The 19841-nt window shown below is 35.0% G+C and overlaps 2 protein-coding genes across 2 annotated transcripts in view; one reads left to right on the top strand and one right to left on the bottom strand.

Moving 5' to 3' along the window:
• LOC125367590 (mannosylglucosyl-3-phosphoglycerate phosphatase-like) overlaps window positions 1-13719 on the top strand; it is a 36534-nt gene extending 22815 nt beyond the window's left edge. Inside the window, exons 6-8 of the mRNA XM_048368260.1 lie at window positions 10376-10523; window positions 11552-11738; window positions 13535-13719. Of these exons, the coding sequence (XP_048224217.1) occupies window positions 10376-10523; window positions 11552-11738; window positions 13535-13719 (520 nt within the window). The remainder of the gene's footprint in view (window positions 1-10375; window positions 10524-11551; window positions 11739-13534) is intronic.
• A 5116-nt stretch (window positions 13720-18835) lies between these two features.
• Rnf180 (ring finger protein 180) overlaps window positions 18836-19841 on the bottom strand; it is a 106504-nt gene continuing 105498 nt past the window's right edge. The window contains exon 7 of the mRNA XM_048368432.1: window positions 18836-19833. Coding sequence (XP_048224389.1) covers window positions 19634-19833 — 200 coding nt within the window. The 3' untranslated portion in view covers window positions 18836-19633. The remainder of the gene's footprint in view (window positions 19834-19841) is intronic.

Raw genomic sequence — 19841 nt, 5'->3', positions numbered from 1 at the left:
AAGTTCTAGGCTAATATTCTGTTAAATAGGTTGCCTATTCCATTAACTTCCTTCTCCAGGTTTTCCTCAACACCAATTTTCCTTAAATTGGGCTTTCTGATTGTATCTTGAATCTCCTGGAGCGATCTGTTTTATCGATTGGATTGGTTTTGTATTGCTTTTTGATTTTTCTCCATAGATTCTAGGGAATCTTCAGCTCCTGAGATTCGATCCTCTGCTTCAGTTAGTCGGGACTGTAGGCTAGTTACTTGATTTCGAATCTCTTTTCCTTCTGACTGGTCTTTCCTGATGATTTCCATGTCCTCACTATAATTATCTCTTAGGTCCTGCATGCACTTCTTTACTTCATTACTTCATTAATTTGGTTTTGAGTGCTGTCTTTCAAATCTTTTAGCTGGGTAGTTATCTTTTCATTTGACTCTTGAAGTTCATTTATCTTTCTATTTGTGGAGGCCATGAAATTCTCCATTAATTTTTGCTTTGCCTCCACACGCTCTAGAATAATTAACTGAAGAGATTCAAATTTTTCATTTATCATGTTTATCAGTAAACTTTGTAGAGCATTTTGAGGGTTCTCTTCTATGTCTTTGATTGATTGCTCTGCTTCCTGCTTGTTTTGAGTGGGAGATTATACTCCATTGTTTGCCATCTTTCTTGTGTTTCTTCTGCCCATTTGGATTGGGAATGCCAAACTACAAGCACCTGTGAGCACCGTTTAAGACCCAACGCAGACCTTACCAAGCACTGTTGTGTAAATCTTAGAAGTCACAATTATATATGCTGATATATGCTGATACCTTTTATACCTGTGTATAAAATTATATTTGGTGTTCCTAAAGAATACAATTCCCGTATAACAATCAATCCTGATCCCTGTATTCAGTAGTTACTTATTTATTATTACAACCCTATGAGCAATTCTTGTTCTTATATTAAGTTCTTTTTGGACTGGTTTTCTCTATGAACCCCTTTGATTCACTCAGAATAAGCAGGTATACCCTCTATCCAGTAACCTGGAGTCAATGGAATCTGGAGGTCCTAGAAGTAAGTCAGGAGGGTAAGTTAGAGGTAGTAAAGAGAATAGAGTAAAATGTATGTGGGGGGGGGAGGTGATGCTTTTGGTTTAGTTTCAGTGGTGAGGAAATGTGGAGGAGAGTAGAATCAGTAGAAAGAACAAGGTTAAAATGATAGACAATGGAGAGTTAGCAGTAGAGAGTGGAGGTGTTATTCATAGGAAAGCAATTTTTTAAAAAAGAGAATGCAAAGAGAGAAATAAAGAAAAAATACTGGAAGATGAATGTACCTAACAGAGAAAAATTATTTAAAAAAATAAAAAGGAAAAAAGGAAAAAAAATCAGGAAAAACAAACAACAAAAAACCAACAAAAAAGAACTTGATAGAACCTATGGGTAAAAATGGAAAACAAAAACAAACCAATGATGTTTCAGAAATGAAAATATAAAGAAAAAAAAGCTTAAAAAACGTTTGAGAAAAAATAAAAAGGACTCTTCTTTGTTTGGGTGGGCTTTCTACAGTCTCTGGTTTCCTTGCGATGGTCTGCAGTCTATTATGCCGCTTGGCTGGTTTGACTTGATTTCAGTTCGCAGGGGGTAGATCTGCTCTGACCCTCTTCCCCTGTCGGTGAAATCCTGGGGGTTTGTGGTTCCCACAGCTTGCAGGTAAGACTTGGGCGTCCTACTTTCTCTGCGATTTCGGCCCATCTGTGCTCAGCCTGTGATCTGTCTGAATGCCGCTGTCTGGAGGATTTCTCCCTGGTCTCCGTTGAATGCTTTAGTTGTGTGGAGTGTGGGGGCGCTGTGCTGGCGCCGGCACTGGCGTGGCAGCGGGACACCGCTCGGAGCTCAAATCTGTGTTTTCAGACGAGCTAAGTCGATTTTTCCTTCCTGGCCAGAATCCCTGTACTGTTATAACTTATTTTGCTATCTTTCTCGGGGTAAAAGTTTCTGTTGGATGGGAAGACTGCGATGACGGAGGGAGTTCAGCTAGGGCTCTGCTGCTCCTCTGCCATCTTCCCGGAAGTCCCCCCTCATATGGTAATTCTTTGGTAATATCATATAGTAATGACTGTTTTCCAAAGTGGTTGAAGGAGCCCCTCCACACCGAAGTGTATAAAGTTTCAGTTTCCCCAATTCCTTGTGAAAACGTGTTACCTGTCTTTTTTGCTTTGGGCTTGAACTCATGGCCTTGGCACTGTCTCTTAGCTTTTTTTTGAAGCCTAATGCTTTACCACTTGAACCACAGCTCCACTTCTGGCTCCTTTGGTGGTTAATTGGAGATGAGTGTCATAAACTTTCCTGCACAAATTGTCTTTGAACCACCTATAAGCCTCTAGAGTAGCTAGAACTACAGGTGTGGGCCATCTCCAGGCCACCTTTTTGCTAATCACTGTCATATCTGAAATGGTAACTCATCTTGATTTTAATTTACATCTCCCTTACAGATGTTGATGTTAAAAAATCACGTTTACATGTTTGTGTATTTTTGAGAAATGTGTCTGTACATTTTGCCTCTTTTAAAAATGAGGTATTTTATTATTTAGCTATATAATTTTTCATCTTCCATATAATCAGCTTATCATGTGTTTTACAAATATTTTCTAGAATTTTATGGCTTTTTATTTTACTTTGTTGGTGGTGTTTGTAGCATTATCTGAGTTTTGAGAAATCCAGCTAAATTTTGTTTTTTATATTTTTACTATCAGTTTATGATACTATATCCTAAAGCAATTTTATGATTTTAGTTTTTTCTTTTGGTCTTTGATCTATTTTGATATTTTGAGCTAATTTGTGTGTGTGTGTGTTTGTGTGTGTGTGTATGTGTGTATGTGTGTGTATGTGCATGTGTCTTGTTACTTGGGCTTGAACAAGTACTTGGGTCTCATGCTCTTGCTTGTTTTTTTTTCCTCTACAACTAGCACACTACCAGCCACTTGAGAGCCTTTTGACAGGGGGCTGGTTATTTGGAGAGAATCACTTGGACTTTTTCTGCTAGGTTGGCTTCATCCTGTGATCTTTAACATTTCAGGTCCCTGAGTGGTCAGGATTATAGGTGTGAGCCACCAGTGCCAAGTGGAGTTAATTTATGTGTATGTTGTAAGATAGTGGCCCATCTGAATTCTTTTAGATGTAGGTATCTTGTTTGAGAATATTTATTAAAGCACTTTTTCTCCCATGAAAAGTCTTGTCACAAGAAGGTTACTACATACTAGTAATGGGATCTCTCCTACAGGAAGATATAACCATTCTAAATATCTACACACCAAATGCAGGAGCACCCAACTTCATCAAACAAACACTACTGACTCTAAAAACACTCATAGACCCAAACACATTGATAGTTGGGGATTTTAACACTCCACTATCACCTCTGGGTAGATCAACACGCCAAAAACTGAACAAAGAAACCACAGAACTAAACAATTGCATAGACCAACTAGACTTAATAGACATCTACAGAATATTCCAACCAGCAAGGACAGAATACACATTCTTTTCGGCAGCACATGGAACATTCTCCAAAATAGATCACATCTTAGGGCACAAAGAAAATCTGTACAAATTCAGAAGTATCAAAACCATTCCCTTCCTTCTCTCAGACCACAATGGAATAAAACTAGAGCTCAACTCAAACAGCCACCACAGAAATTGCTACAATTCATGGAGACTAAACAACACACTGCTGAACTATCAGAGGGTCATTGAAGAAATTAAAATGGAAATTCAAATGTTTATGGAATTTAACCAAGTTGAGGACACAAAGTACCAGCTCCTTTGGGACACAGCAAAAGCAGTACTCAGAGGAAAATTTATATCTCTGAATGCATACACCAACAAACTGGAGAAACAGCAACTCAATCATTTAAGGAAACACCTTAATTTCTTTGAGAGAGAACAACAAGTCAAACCCCAAATTAATAGACAGAAGCAAATAATTAAAATCAAATCAGAATTAAATCAATTAGAGACGAAAAAAAACATCGAAAGAATCAACAAAACAAAGAGTTGGTTCTTTGAAAAAATCAACAAGATGGACAGACCCCTGGAAAACCTGACCAAAAAACAAAGGCAGCACACTCAAATAAACAAGATAAGAGATAAAACAGGTAACATCACCACAGAAATAACCGAAACTCAGAAAATAATAAGGGACTATTTTGCAAATCTTTATGCCAACAAATTCGAGAACTTAGAAGAAATGGATGATTTCCTAGAAAAAATTCATAGCCCCAAACTGAACCATGAAGATTTAAACCTTCTAAACAGACCCATATCCAGTATTGAAATAGAAACGGCAATAAATGATCTCCCATCCAAGAAAAGCCCAGGTCCAAATGGATTCACTGCAGAATTCTACAAGGCCTTCAGAACAGAACTCACATCAATATTTCTCAAACTCTTCAATGAAATTGAAAGAGAATGTTCACTTCCAGACTCATTCTATGAAGCCAGTATAACCCTCATCCCAAAACCAGGCAGGGACTCATCACGGAAAGAGGACTATAGACCAATCTCCCTGATGAACATACACTCAAAAATTCTCAACAAAATTCTGGCCAATTGATTTCAACAGGTCATCAACAGCATGACAAACCAACAGCAAGCATAACTCTAAATGGTGAAAAACTAAAGCCATTCCCTTTAAAATCAGGAACAAGGCAGGGATGTCCACTCTCTCCCCTGCTCTTCAACATAGTACTAGAATTTCTAGCCAGAGCAATCAGGCAAGAAAAAAATATAAAGGGGATCCAAGTAGGTAAAGATGAAGTTAAGCTTTCTCTCTTCGCAGATGACATGATCCTATACCTAAAGAATCCCATAGACTCTACCCCCATGCTACTAGAGCTGATCCAAAACTTTGGCAAAGTTGCAAGATATAAAATAAACCTTTAAAAATCAACGGCCTTTCTCTATGCTAATGACCCGAAGACCAAGGCTGATATCAGGAAAGCAACTCCCTTTGCAATAGCCCCCAAAACATAAAATACCTAGGAATAACCTTAACCAATGAAGTGGAAGACCTCTTTGAGGAGAACTTTAAAATCTTGAAAAACGAAATTAAGTCAGAACTAAAGAAATGGAAAACCTCCAATGCTCTGGGATAGGGAGGATTAATATAATCAAAATGGCAATATTGCCAAAGGCTATCTACAAACTCAATGCAATACCCATTAATATCCCAACACCATTTTTTGATGAAATAGAGGAAACAATCCAGAAATTCATATGGAACAATAAAAGACCTAGAATAGCAAAAACAATCCTAAGCAGAAAGAACAATGCTGGAGGAATTACAATACCCAACTTCAAGTTGTATTATAAAGCTATAGTAATAAAAACAGCTTGGTATTGGCACTGGAACAGGCCTGAAGACCAATGGAACAGAATTGAAGACCCGGGAATGAACCCACAGAACTACGCCTACTTAATCTTTGATAAAGGGGCTAAAACAATAGTTTGGAAGAAAGATAGCCTCTTTAACAAATGGTGCTAGAAAAACTGGCTCAACACATGCAACAAACTAAAACTAGATCTTTATATATCACCGTGCACCAAAATCAATTCCAAATGGATTAAAGACCTCGAAATCAAAACAGACACCCTGAAAACACTAATGGAAGGAGTAGGAGAAACACTTGGGGTCCTTGGCGCAGGACGGAACATCCTTAACAAAGACCCAGAAAGGCTACAAATCAAAGAAAGGTTGGACAAATGGGACTGCATCAAACTTCAGAGCTTCTGCATGGCAAAGGACATAGCTTGCAAGATAAACAGAAAGCCCACAGACTGGGAGAAGATCTTTACTGGCCATTCAACGGACAAAGGCCTCATATCTAAAATATATGCAGAATTTAAAAAATTACCTTCCTCCAAAACAAAACCGCAAAGAAACAATAGCCCCCTCAACAAGTGGGCTAAAGACTTACAAAGAGACTTCTCTGATGAGGAAATGAGAATGGCCAAGAGACATATGAAAAAGTGCTCTACATCACTGGCCATAAAAGAAATGCAAATCAAAACCACATTGAGATTCCATCTCACCCCAGCAAGAATGTCATATATCAAGAAAACTAATAATAACAATTGTTGGAGGGGATGTGGCCAAAAGGGAACCCTACTTCATTGTTGGTGGGAATGTAAACTGGTTCAGCCACTCTGGCAAGCAGTATGGAGATTCCTCAGAAGGCTAAATGTAGAACTCCCCTATGACCCAGCAACCCCACTTTTGCTATCCAAAAAACCACAAACAAAATCACAGTAAAGCCACCAGCACAACAATGTTCATTGCAGCACAATTTGTCATAGCAAGAATCTGGAACCAACCCAGATGCCCCTCCGTAGACGAATGGATCAGGAAAATGTGGTACATATACACAATGGAGTTTTATGCCTCTATCAGAAAGAATGACATTGCCCCATTTGTAAGGAAATGGAAGGACTTGGAAAAAATTATACTAAGTGAAGTGAGCCAGACCCAAAGAAACATGGACTCTATGGTCTCCCTTATTGGGAATAATTAGCACAGGTTTAGGCAAGTCACAGCAGAGGATCACAAGAGCCCAATAGCTATACCCTTATGATGACATAAGATGATGCTAAGTGAAATGAACTCCATGTTATAGAAATGATATATCACAGTTGTAACTACATTCAACGTCCCATGTGTATCTGTAGCTTCTACTATTGATGATGTTCTTGTATCACCTTCCTGTGATTGTATCTACACTATCTCTGTAATCTTATCTGAGTATATTGGAAACCGTGTATACTGGTATTAGAACTAGGAAATTGAAAGGGAGTACCAAAATTGAGAGACACAGGGTAAAAAAAAGAGAAACAACTACAAAAGCAATACTTGCAAAACTGTTTGGTGTAAGTGAACTGAACACCTCAGGGGGGGAAAGGGAAAGGGGGAGGGGGGAGGGGGGTATGAGGAACAAGGTAACAAACTACAAGAAATGTATCCAGTGCCTAACGTGTGAAACTGTAACCTCTCTGTACATCAGTTTGATAATAAAAACTTTTAAAAAAAAAGTTGTCACAAAGCAGTTTCCCATAAATATAAAGGTTTATTTCTGGACTTCTAATTGCATTCTATTGATTTGTGTATATCTCTTTTTATAGTCAGCTATACATCTTGATTGGTCTGTCTTTTTTAAGTTTTAATATGGAGAAATGAGTCCTCCAACTTTGTCCTTTTATTTCAGGAATGTTTTAGATCTTTAAAGTCAAAATTCTAAAATGAACTTTAGAATTAGTTTGTTGATTTCTGCAAAAAAGGCAGGTAGGATTTTGGCTTGCGCCGAGTTCAGTCTGTACAACAATTTGGAGTAGTATTACTATCTTAGCAGTATCAACTTTTTAGTCCAACAGCTTTTCATTTGTTGCTATATAATTCTTATACTTCCTTTATAGCAATTAGTAATTAGTATCTTACGTTTAGATGATTTTGAATTTCTCTCTCTCTCTCTCCTATTCATTGCTTAGTTTTAGAACAACTGATGTTTGTAGCTGAGAACATTGAATCAGTTAGCTTTGATAGAAAATCAACCTGGTGCTAATAGGTATATTAAAAAATTTAGAAACTTATTGTAGTGTATTTTTTTTTCTTGCCAGTCTTGGAGCTTGAACTCTGGGCCTAGGTGATGTCCCTGAGCTTCTTTTGCTCAAGGGTAGTGCTCTATCACTTGAGTCACAGTGCTACTTCCAGCCTTAATGGTTTACAGACTTTCCAGCCTGGGCTGGCTTTGAACCACGATCCTCAGATCTCAGACTCATGAGTAGCTAGGATTACAGATATAAGCCACTGGTGCCGGATTCACACCTGGATTTTTGTGTACAATTTAGGATAAAGTGCTTTGGCAGCTCTGGAAATACTTTGTCAAAAGTGGAAATGCGAGCTGGGGATATGGCCTAGTGGCAAGAGTGCTTGCCTCATATACATGAGGCCCTGAGTTCGATTCCCCAGCACCACATATACAGAAAATGGCCACAAGTGGCGCTGTGGCTCAAGTGGCTCAAGTGGCAGAGTGCTGGCCTTGAGCAAGAAGAAGCCAGGGACAGTGCTCAGGCCCTGAGTCCAAGCCCCAGGACTGGCCAAAAAAAAAAAAAAAAAAAAAGTGGAAATGCGAATTTCCTACAATTAGTATTGTCCAGAAGAGTTAAGATGTAACCAACAGTGTCTTCATAAGTATATGATTTCTTAATATTAAATAGAGGAATCTAGCTTCTAAAGGATTTCAAACATGATTTTAATTCAGCCTAGATTTCAGAGTAACTTTACTTAGTTGCTGTTATTTTTCCCACTTCAACCTGCACATATTTATTACTTAAACTTAGAGATTCTGTTCTTTGCAATTTTTCATTAACTTAAAAGTTTTATTTTTTTCCAAATAAAACTGAGATTATAATAAATACATCCTGGATTAGGGACCTAGCTCAGTGGTAGATCCTATGCTTAGCACAGGAGGGCATGGGTTCAATCCCCAGCATTGCATAAACAAATAAGAATACAAACAAGAACATGAGTAGATGTTGATTGAAATGGCTTTTGGTCTGTCATTTATTTTTGGAAAAATTAATATTTTTTATAGGAAGGTGTTATATTTTTATTGCTTTACAACAATATAACACATTGCCATAAGTGGTATGCATGTTTATTACTAAATGGCTCGAGAGTGATCACATTCTGCATTCCATCACACATATATGTACCTGCTATGAGTTTTAATTGTTTATTGATTTGTGTAGCAATTCCATCATTTATTTCTTCCTGAAGCCATTGTATGAACAAGATAGTCAAGGAATGTTTTAAAAGCTACTTTTGCTCAACACAATTAAGAAGCTATTCACTTCTAAAAATGTTAATATAGAATCTAGTATAATTTAAAAGCAGATATATAAACTTACAGATTCTTACCCTATGTTCTCCTTCTCAGTGTCAATCATTTTCTCCAGGGAAATATCAGAACTGAGTAGGAATACATTTTATGAGGTTTGCTCTTTCCCTGATCCTTATCTTTCTTTAGAAGTTCCCTTGGTATAAAGTCAATGTCATTTGCCTTTTGGAAAATCTACAGTACTGAAAATAGTATCTGATGCACAGTAAAAATTCAGAGATTTCAAACTGATTCAATAGGATAGTATAGAATTGAGAGTAGTTAAAAATTAAAAATATTTTGGCCTATTTTGACGTAATGAAAATTGAGAGAAGAATCCTTGAGGCAAGATTGTTTTTGAAGTCAAGACTAAAAATATTTAGAAATTATTTTATTGTATTTCATACTCTCCCCTGTTTTCATTGGATTATAGTAAACATTAGGATGTGATTTTGGTATAGTTAGGATGACATTATGAAGGAAGCAGTAATAAAAAGTGATAATGTCATACATGTAGAAATGCCTCCTACTTCCTTCTTACCAGAGTGACTTTTTTTTTAAGTGTTTAAGAAGTAAAATTCATTAACTTTGTTAACCAATGCTCTTGTTTGTAGATATACTCCCTTAAATAGGAATCATTCTGTCTGTCAGCATTTTATTAGTTGGGAGACTGAGTCAAATGCACAAATCAACACAGGTCTTGTCAATGAATAGCTCTAGGGAAAATATTTGCATGTTTCCTGTCTCAGGTAATAATATGTAGTCATGAAACTACCATGTGCATAATTTTAAATTACTTAATGTTAGTTGCTATTGCATTTGAAGAAAAATCCTCAGTGACTCAGACAGACCCTGAGACTGTTACTAGGAAAAGCCAGATTTTTTTCAGCTAAAGATTAACATTTATATGGCTAGAACTTAAACTTTATCCTTCTTGAAAACTTTCTAAAATGTGTGTACTGTGTTCTTTTCTGCCTTCAAATGTATCACTAAAGTTTATCTTTTTTAATGACTCAAAGACATCTCATAACTTTTAGGCATTTAATGTGCATAAGATACAACTGTATGTATTAGTGATACAAGCCCTCACCAAACAATGTATTCACTTTAAAGATATTTCATTTTCCTAAAGATAGTTGGATGGACTTATTTGAAAATAGTGAGAAAGATAGGATTTTAGACAGATGTGCCACTTGTCTCCTCTCTCATTTTATTCCTTTACAATTGAGGGTAAAAGCTGGGACAACAGAAGTCTCAGTGTTGTTTCTTTGAATTATTATCCTTCCTTTATTTCTTAAAAAGACAAAGGTCATTTGGTAAGACTTTTCCAGCTTTATAAAGCCCCTAGCCTGTACATTTTGACATTTTAAACAGAATAGGATCTCTTTAAATTGTAATGCTCTTACTTTTTATTAGTATGTTCTTTGCAGGATTATTCAACAATTTATTATTTTGTAGCAGGATATTTTTAAATTTCAGATTTCCTCAAGTTGCTGGGATAGAATTTGGATTTGATCCAGATGCAGATCCAGGACACCGAATCATAAGAGATACTGTAAAAGTTCAAGGGCAATACCTACAGAAGAAAAAAGTTTACCTTCTTGCTATTAAGGAGTATATTGCAAATGTGAGATTAATTTCTTTTGAAAACATTCTATAAATGTACTGTCTTATGTTTATACATGTTTATATACATGCATGTGAACATTTAATTTTCTTGTGATGATTTCAGACCCATTGCACTTTTGTGATTGATGAATTAAATTTATTTTATCTTATTAAATGCCATATAGCTACATTGTTTTATATTACCAGACATATAAAAATATAGGATGTAAAAGTTTCACTTATATTAATATTATTTTCTAAATGACTGACATACAGAAAGAAATGGCTAGACAAAAAATGTCTAATGGTTGCTGAACTTTAAATTTAGTGATAAACACTTCTAATACATTCAAGGCTCCTATTTCAAATACATTTATTTATATTTATATTTAGGTATGTGCAATTCACTTCCATGACCTTAATCTTTAAGGACTTTACATTTTAATTCACTGAGTTCTTAAATGCCGGAGTCTGGAACAATGTCAGTACTTGCTAGAAGCTTGTTAGTAGATTCTATTGTTCTAATAATGAGAGCCATTTGGTGGGTGGGTTTCAGGTGGGCTTCATTAATACTGGTCTAAATAGACCTTGCAGTTGGCTAGTTAACAGGGCTTTTCGGTGGCCTATTGTTAGGCTGCTAGGCAATAGAACTAGGGTCAATGCTTTAAAGGCTCTCATGTTCACATCCAAGGCCTGGGAGAGAAATTGAAACGGTGTCAGTTTTTGACACCGTTTAAATTTTTGAGTCAGTGCCAACAGCAAAATTAAAAATGCATTCTGGGGCTGGGGATATAGCCTAGTGGCAAGAGTGCCTGCCTCGGATACACGAGGCCCTAGGTTCGATTCCCCAGCACCACATATACAGAAAACGGCCAGAAGCGGCACTGTGGCTCAAGTGGCAGAGTGCTAGCCTTGAGCGGGAAGAAGCCAGGGACAGTGCTCAGGCCCTGAGTCCAAGCCCCAGGACTGGCCAAAAAAAAAAAAAAATGCATTCTGATTTATACACATTTCGCGACTCTAAAATTGAGATATCTTTTGATATTTCAGGGGAAGGATGGCTACAGTATGCTTAAAAGTTGCCCTCGAATGTTTGATACAGAAACTGCGCAAATCCTCTCTACAGTAGTCATGAATCACTTTGAATCCATAAAAATTTTGCAAGGAAGGAAAAAGTGCTATTCAGGCCATCGAATGAATTTAATTACTACTACAAACAAATCTCCCTCACTAACAGGTGATAATATAGTTTTATTTTATTAGATGAGCTTTTTTGGATAACTTTTGGTAAGATTAGGGCATTGAGTGAATAGTATTTGATGTTCTCTTCTCCCATGGTTGAGGAAATATAAATACAATAAAGACTGCATTATTTGCTAAGGTAAAACCTACACCCAAGGGAAATGAGATTATATGAAGGGTACATTGGAAACTGTATATACTGGTATTAGAACTAGGGAAGTGAAAGGGAATATAAAAATCGAGAGACAAAGGATAAAAAGACAAACGACTCCAAAAGCAATACTTGCAAAACCATTTGGTGTAAACCAACTGAACAACTCATGGAGGGGGGGGGGGGAGGAGGGAAAAGGGGAGGGGGAGGGGGGAATAAGGGAGGAGGTAACAAACAGTACAAGAAATGTACCCAAGGTCTAACATGTGAAACTGTAAACTCTCTGTACATCACTTTGACAATAAATAGGAAAAAAAAATAAGTCAAAGCTAAAAAGCATAAGAAGTTCTAAAAGTTATATATATTTCAAATTTTGGGGGGTATAATCACTTCACCTCCTTTTTGATTTTTTTCTTTTCAATATGAAACATTCTAACCAGTCAAAATGCTGTACTTTTTTCTGTAAAACATTTAATCTTTTCCTACCTGTAAGCATTGTGCATGGTCATATAGAGCGCGTTTTGTCTAGAAGTACTGTTCTTTTTATAAAGTCACTTTGACAATAATCAAGACTAAATTGGAGCCTGTCATATTTCAGTTAATTCATTTTTAATCACTTGTATACTTCCCAACCTGTTTATGTAAAGATTTGTATTCAGTAGTATACAGTAATAGTATGCAGTAATCTATTAGAAGGACTAGGTCAAAACCCAACAAAATCAACATCAGGATATGGATACATCCATGAGGGGGTGGGACCAATGGGAGAGGGGTACATGAAGGAAAGGGGGAAGGGAAGGAGAATGCAGTCAAGAATTCATTGTATATACCACAAAATTAAGAAAAGTAAGGGAGGAGAAAGAGTTGCAATAAATGAGGGTGAGAATGTTGAAGGGGGTGATCAAGGTCTATTGTAGTCATGAACTCCTTAAGTTATATGGCACTTCCAAAAAAAAGGAAAAAAGACTAAATTGTACCAGTTCATCATGAATTTTTATAATTGTTTGATAGAATAGTTATCTTTATAAATATGCTCATTTTGAAAATTATATTAGTGATTTTGGAAGTAAAATACATCATCTTTTATTTTTAGTACATCTTTTTATGCTTTTAATGTAGTGATAATATTTTGTGTCCAGCTACTTTTTCCCTCAAACCTGTGAAATGAGAAGATGGAACAAAATAATCACATTATCAAACAGATAATCTAGTAAATACCTTCTTTTAAATAAAGCCATATGTACATTGTCTTGATAATTCTTTTAGATAACATAACAATATTTATAAAGCTTTAAAATTAACACATTAAAATTGTATATATTTATGGAGCACCATGTGATGTTTCCCATACATGTATACATTTTGCAATATTCAAATCAATTTAAGCATACCCACATATTTCCATTTTTGGATGCAGGTCTTTTGAGTAAAGTTGAATTGATGTCCTTTTCATTTGATATAAACTTGGTAATTGTTTCATTCATTATTCATGATTGAACAGTTGATTGTAGAAAATGGAAAGATTCTGGTTAAAATTTTATTATTGATGTGAATTTCAAATCATATAGTCCAACCCCTAGACATAATTTTAGAATATTTATTTATAGGTCCATGACATTTTAAAATTGTTTGACTCGTAGCCTTTGTGGAAGAATCAGATAAACCATCAGCAATAATTGCAGTTCCTGGCATAGAAGGACGGATTTGCCATATTTCTCAGGATATGAAAGAACATTTGCACCAACTTAGAACTGAAAGAAAACAAGGCTTAAGAACTTTCCCTACAATTAGTGATAAGACATCTGAAAATTCTGATTCTGACTGAAATATAATATAGGTAAGATGCGTTACTAATAACAAAATGAAACTTTAACATTGTTAACTATAGTAAGATAATTTGATTAGTACTGTTATAGAATTGAGGTTAATGCTAGGGACATTAAGTGATTCTTATTGGAGTCTTATCAGGTTATGTAACTTGACTCTTCAGTGTGTTATGGAAGAAATAATATGTACACTTGTGAACATGTTTGTAAAAACTATACAATGTATAATGTTTTCAGATTAAATGACTTCTATGCTTGCTTTTTCACAGCATATTCTTTTCCTAAAGCTTTATATTTTCTGTTTGAATGAACTACATATGTATACATTTATTCTTTGTTGGTTATAAACCACTATATTTTAGTATTATGACCCAAATGTGATTCAGAAGTGGGAAAATAAGGTAAATGTATTTAGTACTGATCATTACTAGTCCTTGTAATTTTGATGAAGTTGTAAGGCATAACAGTGGGATAATAAATGTCTTCTTCTTAGAAGTCTTGAGTGTTTCATCTTAATTAAATGGACAATGTAGACTTTATGTAGTATGCTTACTTGTTATTATCATTTCAATTAAAGCAAAATTTAAAAGCAGAAACAAGAGGGAATAATGTATTTATCAATACATATACTGAAACATCCTTTAAAGTTATTTAAAACCTCTTTTGGATCAAGTGCATAGTGGATTTGTAATCTGTTAATTGATTGATGGTCCTACTTACTGTATCTTATCTCTGATAGTTTTTTTTTTCTTTGCCAGTCCTGGGGACTGAACTCTGAGTCTGGGTGCAGTGTCCTTGAGCTTCTCTTAAGCGCAAGGTGAGCACTCTACCACTTGAGCCACAGCACCACTTCTGGCTTTACTTTGTTGAGTTGTTTATTGGAGGTAACAGTCTCATGGACTTTGCTGCCCGGGCTGGTTTTGAGCCGCAATCCTCAGATCTCAGCCTGAGTAGCTAGGATTTCAGGCTTGAGCCACCAGCACCCAGCTTATCTCTGATAGTTTTAAATTTGTAACTGTTTATCTGTATGTGTGTGCTGTTCCTGGGGCTTGAAGTCAGGGCCTGTGTGATGTCCCTGATATTTTTTTTTTTTGTTCAACTCTAGTGCTCTACCACTTGAGCCACATTTTCACTTTGGTTGTTTTATTTTATTTTTATTTTTTGGTGCTTAACTGGAGGTAAGAGTCTTATAGACCTTCCTGTCCAAGCTGGCTTTGAACTGCAATCCTTAGATCTCAACTGTCTGAGTAGCTAGGATTACAGGCATGAACCATAGGTGCCCAGCTAAATTTGTCATTTTCTAAAGTAAAATGTACTACCCTGTAAGGCATTCTGACTTCAATTAAAAATTGTGCATATCATAATTAGAAGGAAAGGACATTTTTATTTTAGGAAAACTGTAACTGCCTTTTCCTATTTATAGAAAGAAAAAGACATTCAGTTTGTCTTTGCATTAGTGAAAAACCATGAAGCATGTAAAGTAGGATAGTTAATGTAAATTGAAGTTTATCTGGTAGAAGAAACTCTGGTAATGCTGTTTTCATTTAATTCTCTACTTTTCCCCTCTATTAGTTATATGCAGATATGAATGACATACATATTTACTATCTCTGATGAATCCATGATAATAGAAAGCAGACAGTAGTAAAAAAAATGTTGGCTTCTCATATACTCTCAGCCTTCATCTGAATAACAGGATATTAGATAAGTTTTTTTTTAACTTCTGCTTTTTAATCAGAAGGAGCATAGAGACTCTTAGGTCAAAAGAAGTGTTCTGAAATCCTTAGTATATATGGCTGGCATTTAAATGGGATTTAACTCATGGATAGCATTTGAATTGAGCAAAGTTTATAGAATAATTGGTCATTCATCCAATCAATAAATATTCCTTGAACATGTAATACTTTTGTTTGTCGAATACAGAAATGAATGAGGATCTTGTATCATATTCTACTATTCAGTTTTACTGTATACAGAAGTGTTATTTTACCTGATAGTTTTTTTGTAGAGAGGAATGTACTCAAGGAAGTTAAAACTACAAACAGCATTATCTCTTCACCAAAATTGAAATGAGCATCAGTCAAGATAAAAATAAAATTTTTTTGTCAATAGAGCTGCAATAAACATGGGTGTGTAGATGTACAGCTTGTCTATTGACTTATATTCCCAAGAATATATTTCTTGTATATTGATTTATTTGGCTATATTCCCAAGAGTGGTATTGTGGGGTCATACAGTAGTCGTTTTAGTTTTATAAGGAACGTTCATACAGATATTCATAGTGGTTGCAGTATCTTACATTCCCAACATGTATGAGGTTCCTATCTCCTTATCCTCTCTGGCAATTGTTATTGTTTGTTTTGTTGATGTTTCCTTAAAAGGGTATTAGGAATCTCACTAAAAGCTATAGAACAATAGGGGATTGGCAGAGTAACAGGAGTTAATCTGACTATAATATATGCTTGTGGGAAAAACAATGGCGAAACTTAATTAATATATACATTAAAAGGGGGTAGTAAAACACTCTCTGTTGGGAGACAGGAAGGAGAAGGGTGAATGGAGAAGATATATGAGGGTGAATATGGTCAAAGTACATTACATATGTACACATGCACATATATGCATATATATGAATATATTACAACTTACTTTAATAATTAATACTCTGACTAAATACCATATAGCAGTAAAAAAAATAATTTTACCTGGGATAGATGACAGCTGTAAATTTTTTTCAAATTGTTAATGTAGGAATTACAGAGTGAAAACTATGTTTTTCAAATTATTATTTAACTCAGGAATTTCAGAGTGAAATAGCCAAGTGCAATATTTTTGAAAAGTGCCTATTAATTTGAATCCATATTAATTCAGACAGCTGAGTAAAAATTTATAACTTCCTTAGGAAAGATTTTATAGTGAAAATATATAATCTGAAGTATGTTTAATGACTTCAAATTCTTAACAGAATGTTTTATGCTAACTTTTGAAGCCATTTATAATGGCTTACTTATTATAAATCTAATCTTTAAAACAGAATTCTACTAGCTGATTCTTCTTTAAGTTTTCCCCTAGTTATCCTGAATTGATGGTAATAATGGTGGTTTTGACTTTTCATAGCCTCTCAATTTATTAATCCAGTTTAAGTTTTCTGTTTTCCCCTTTTTTCTTCTAGTAAGCTCCTTACCACTTTCAATCAGCCCTTAGAGTGGTATCAAATTTCATTTTTACTGACTCATGATGTCTATTGGGGACAGGTTTCCTATTGGGAGCAGAGGTGTGTTGATGAAAGCATCTAATTTGAGTTGTTATTCTTTGAATTAGATTGTCAGGGTTTTTATACAAATAAAAAGAGAGATGTACTGTGCTATTCAGTCAGCCAAATGTGCTAAAAATGCAATGTGCTCCAAAACTACAAATGGGTAGAAATGGAAGGTAATAGAGGTCACTGTTTTCAAATTTAAACATGTATTAGAAATAATGTGAGAAGCTTTTAGTATCCTTATTTCCATATCAGTTCTGTTAAGTTAAAATATTTGGGGGGGGGGTATGACCAAATATTAATGGAAACACATATTGGTAGGCATTAGTGTTTTTAAGGATTTCCCAAATGATTGTCTGTGTAGCAAAATTTTAGGACCAGTTTCATAGATCTGTGGTTGGCAAGCTGATTTACAGGCTTTATCCATCCAGTGACTTAAAAGAAGTTTTAAAAATAATAAAGTAGTTTACAGAAAAAGAATATGTTTCAGAGACATATGTGTATTTACCCTGCAAAGCCTAAAGTATTTACCTTCTAGACATTTACAGAGTTTGTTGTCCTGTAATACAGATTATTAGGTATATACAGCATTGATTCCACTTGAATGCTTTATAAAAATGCAGAATTTCGGAACCTTTCCTAGACTTACTCAGTTCTGCATATTAATAAGGTAGAGAAGCACTGAGACATAACATAATTTTATCAGTACTTCTCTAAGAAGCCACCAAAGACAAGCAAAAATTTCACAGCAAATGAAAGCTATTGAATGAAGTAGTCTATGTTAAATTGTGAGTAGTCCATGTTAAATTGTAAGTAGGTTTTCACAGATATAAGCAATGATTTGTCCTGCATCCGCATCCTTGCATCAGATTGTCTCTTATTTCTACAGTTTCTTTAGCAGCATTATTATTAGCAAAATTTCTTCAGTGACTATATCCAACTCTAGAAAGTTACCAGACTTTTCAAACAGTATAGAGTCATAGAGTGGTGGGTCTTGAAATTGGACAAAAATGAAGCTGCTTTCTAATCATTCTGAGTTTGATAACATTATTTCTCTTCCTTGTCTTTAATATGCAGATATATTATCTGAGTCAGAGTAATGAGAACATAAAATTAGATAGCATGCTAGAGTAATTATGAAAGTAACCAAGACGTAAGTTTCATAAATGTTAGCTACTGAATTTTGTCACTTCCATTTTCTGTTAAATGGTTTCATTGACAGGCAAGATGATACCTGTAAAGCCAGTAAAACAGACATCGTCCTCTTACAAGAATAATCTGTGTCCTTTACATGCTGTTATTAATAATTATCACAAAAATGTCATTTGCTAGCAAAAGGATGGGATTAGGGATCATCATGCTAAATGAAATAGGCCAATATCACAAAGGCAATTAGAGCAACTGTGGATGTTGGAAGGCATCGTCATGAGAACAGAGCATTAGTAGGGAGGCAGAAGGGAAAGGAAAAGGCAGGGAGAGAGGGGAGCAATGAAGTGAATATGATCAAACTATATTGTACGCATGTATGGAAATGTCATAATGAAACTCCTTACTGTGCATAATTAATATATACCAATAATAACTTTTGTCCTAGTTTTCACAAAACCGTCTGGGAAAATGAATAAATAAGCTTATGTTTCTTTTTGTTTCAGTTTTCTCACTTTGGAAGTTGAGATGCCTGCCCTGTTTCTGCCCATTAGAATAACTCAGATCATTTCGTATTTTAATAAAGAAAAATTAATTATAAAGATTTTTGTGCTATAAGTAAAAATAAATGTCATATACTCTTTCTATAAATTCATGAGTAAATTTCTAACAATTCTTTATTTCAGACAGTAAATCAATTATTAACAATAAAAAATTTAAAAAACACCCTTTATTGCACATTTACAATATACTTGACAGTATTTCTATTTAAGTGAATCACTAATTACAGTTTGGGCATGCATTGCTCATTTAGATGACTAAAATCAGGTACTTATTTTTTGTTTCTTTAAGTGATTCATCCTGAAATTGGAAGGGTTAATATGGCTCTCTAAAGCATCTGTTGTTAGGGGTTAGTTTCATTCTATTTGTTATACTGTTGCACTGAGCTATTTTTAAGTCTGTACAAAAAGGACACTCAGTTTTTTTTTATAATAATAAGGGATATAAGTATAGATAATTGGAAACCTAAGCAATATACCCTGCTAGATTAGTTCCCAGAGAACATAATTAATCTTTAATGCATATCCTTTGCCTAAGTAGTGATTGACTAGCTTATCAATAAAGATACTACCTACCCAGATTATCATTTCACTTTATACTTTCACTAAGTTTAAGTGGAAGGAAAATTGCAGCCTTTTACAATCAAAATAAGTATAAAAGTGACCTTGTAAAATAAGAGCCCCAAATCCCAAACCAAGAAGTATAAAATTAATAGGTCATTGTTGCTAAATGCTGACTACATTAATTCTTGCATAAAGTTTAGTTTGTTACATGAAAAACATTAATAAATAAATCCATTATTCCAAGGCTTCCTATAAATGCCAACAACCATATAAATTGTCGCAAATAACAACATTATAAAACCTTCAAAACACATTTAAAAATGTTTAACCAATTGTTATTTACACCATTTATGATTGTTCAATTGTAGTAAGATATGACAATTCCTAAAACGGAAAGAAAAAATAGCAAAGAAAGCAGAAAACAACGAATCCAATGACCCAGTTCACTGAGTAAATATAGATGATCACCATATCCATGTCAAACCACCATCCACGGCTGTCATCCTCAAAGTGCAGATAGTCCATCCTGTGTGCACCATGTGGGAATTGCCTCCGTGTAACCGGAGCAGCACGTCTATGGAAACCTAGAAGG

This window comes from Perognathus longimembris, chromosome 19, assembly GCF_023159225.1.
Source record: "Perognathus longimembris pacificus isolate PPM17 chromosome 19, ASM2315922v1, whole genome shotgun sequence".
NCBI lineage: Eukaryota > Metazoa > Chordata > Mammalia > Rodentia > Heteromyidae > Perognathus > Perognathus longimembris.
This window is presented reverse-complemented; position numbering and strand designations above follow the sequence as displayed.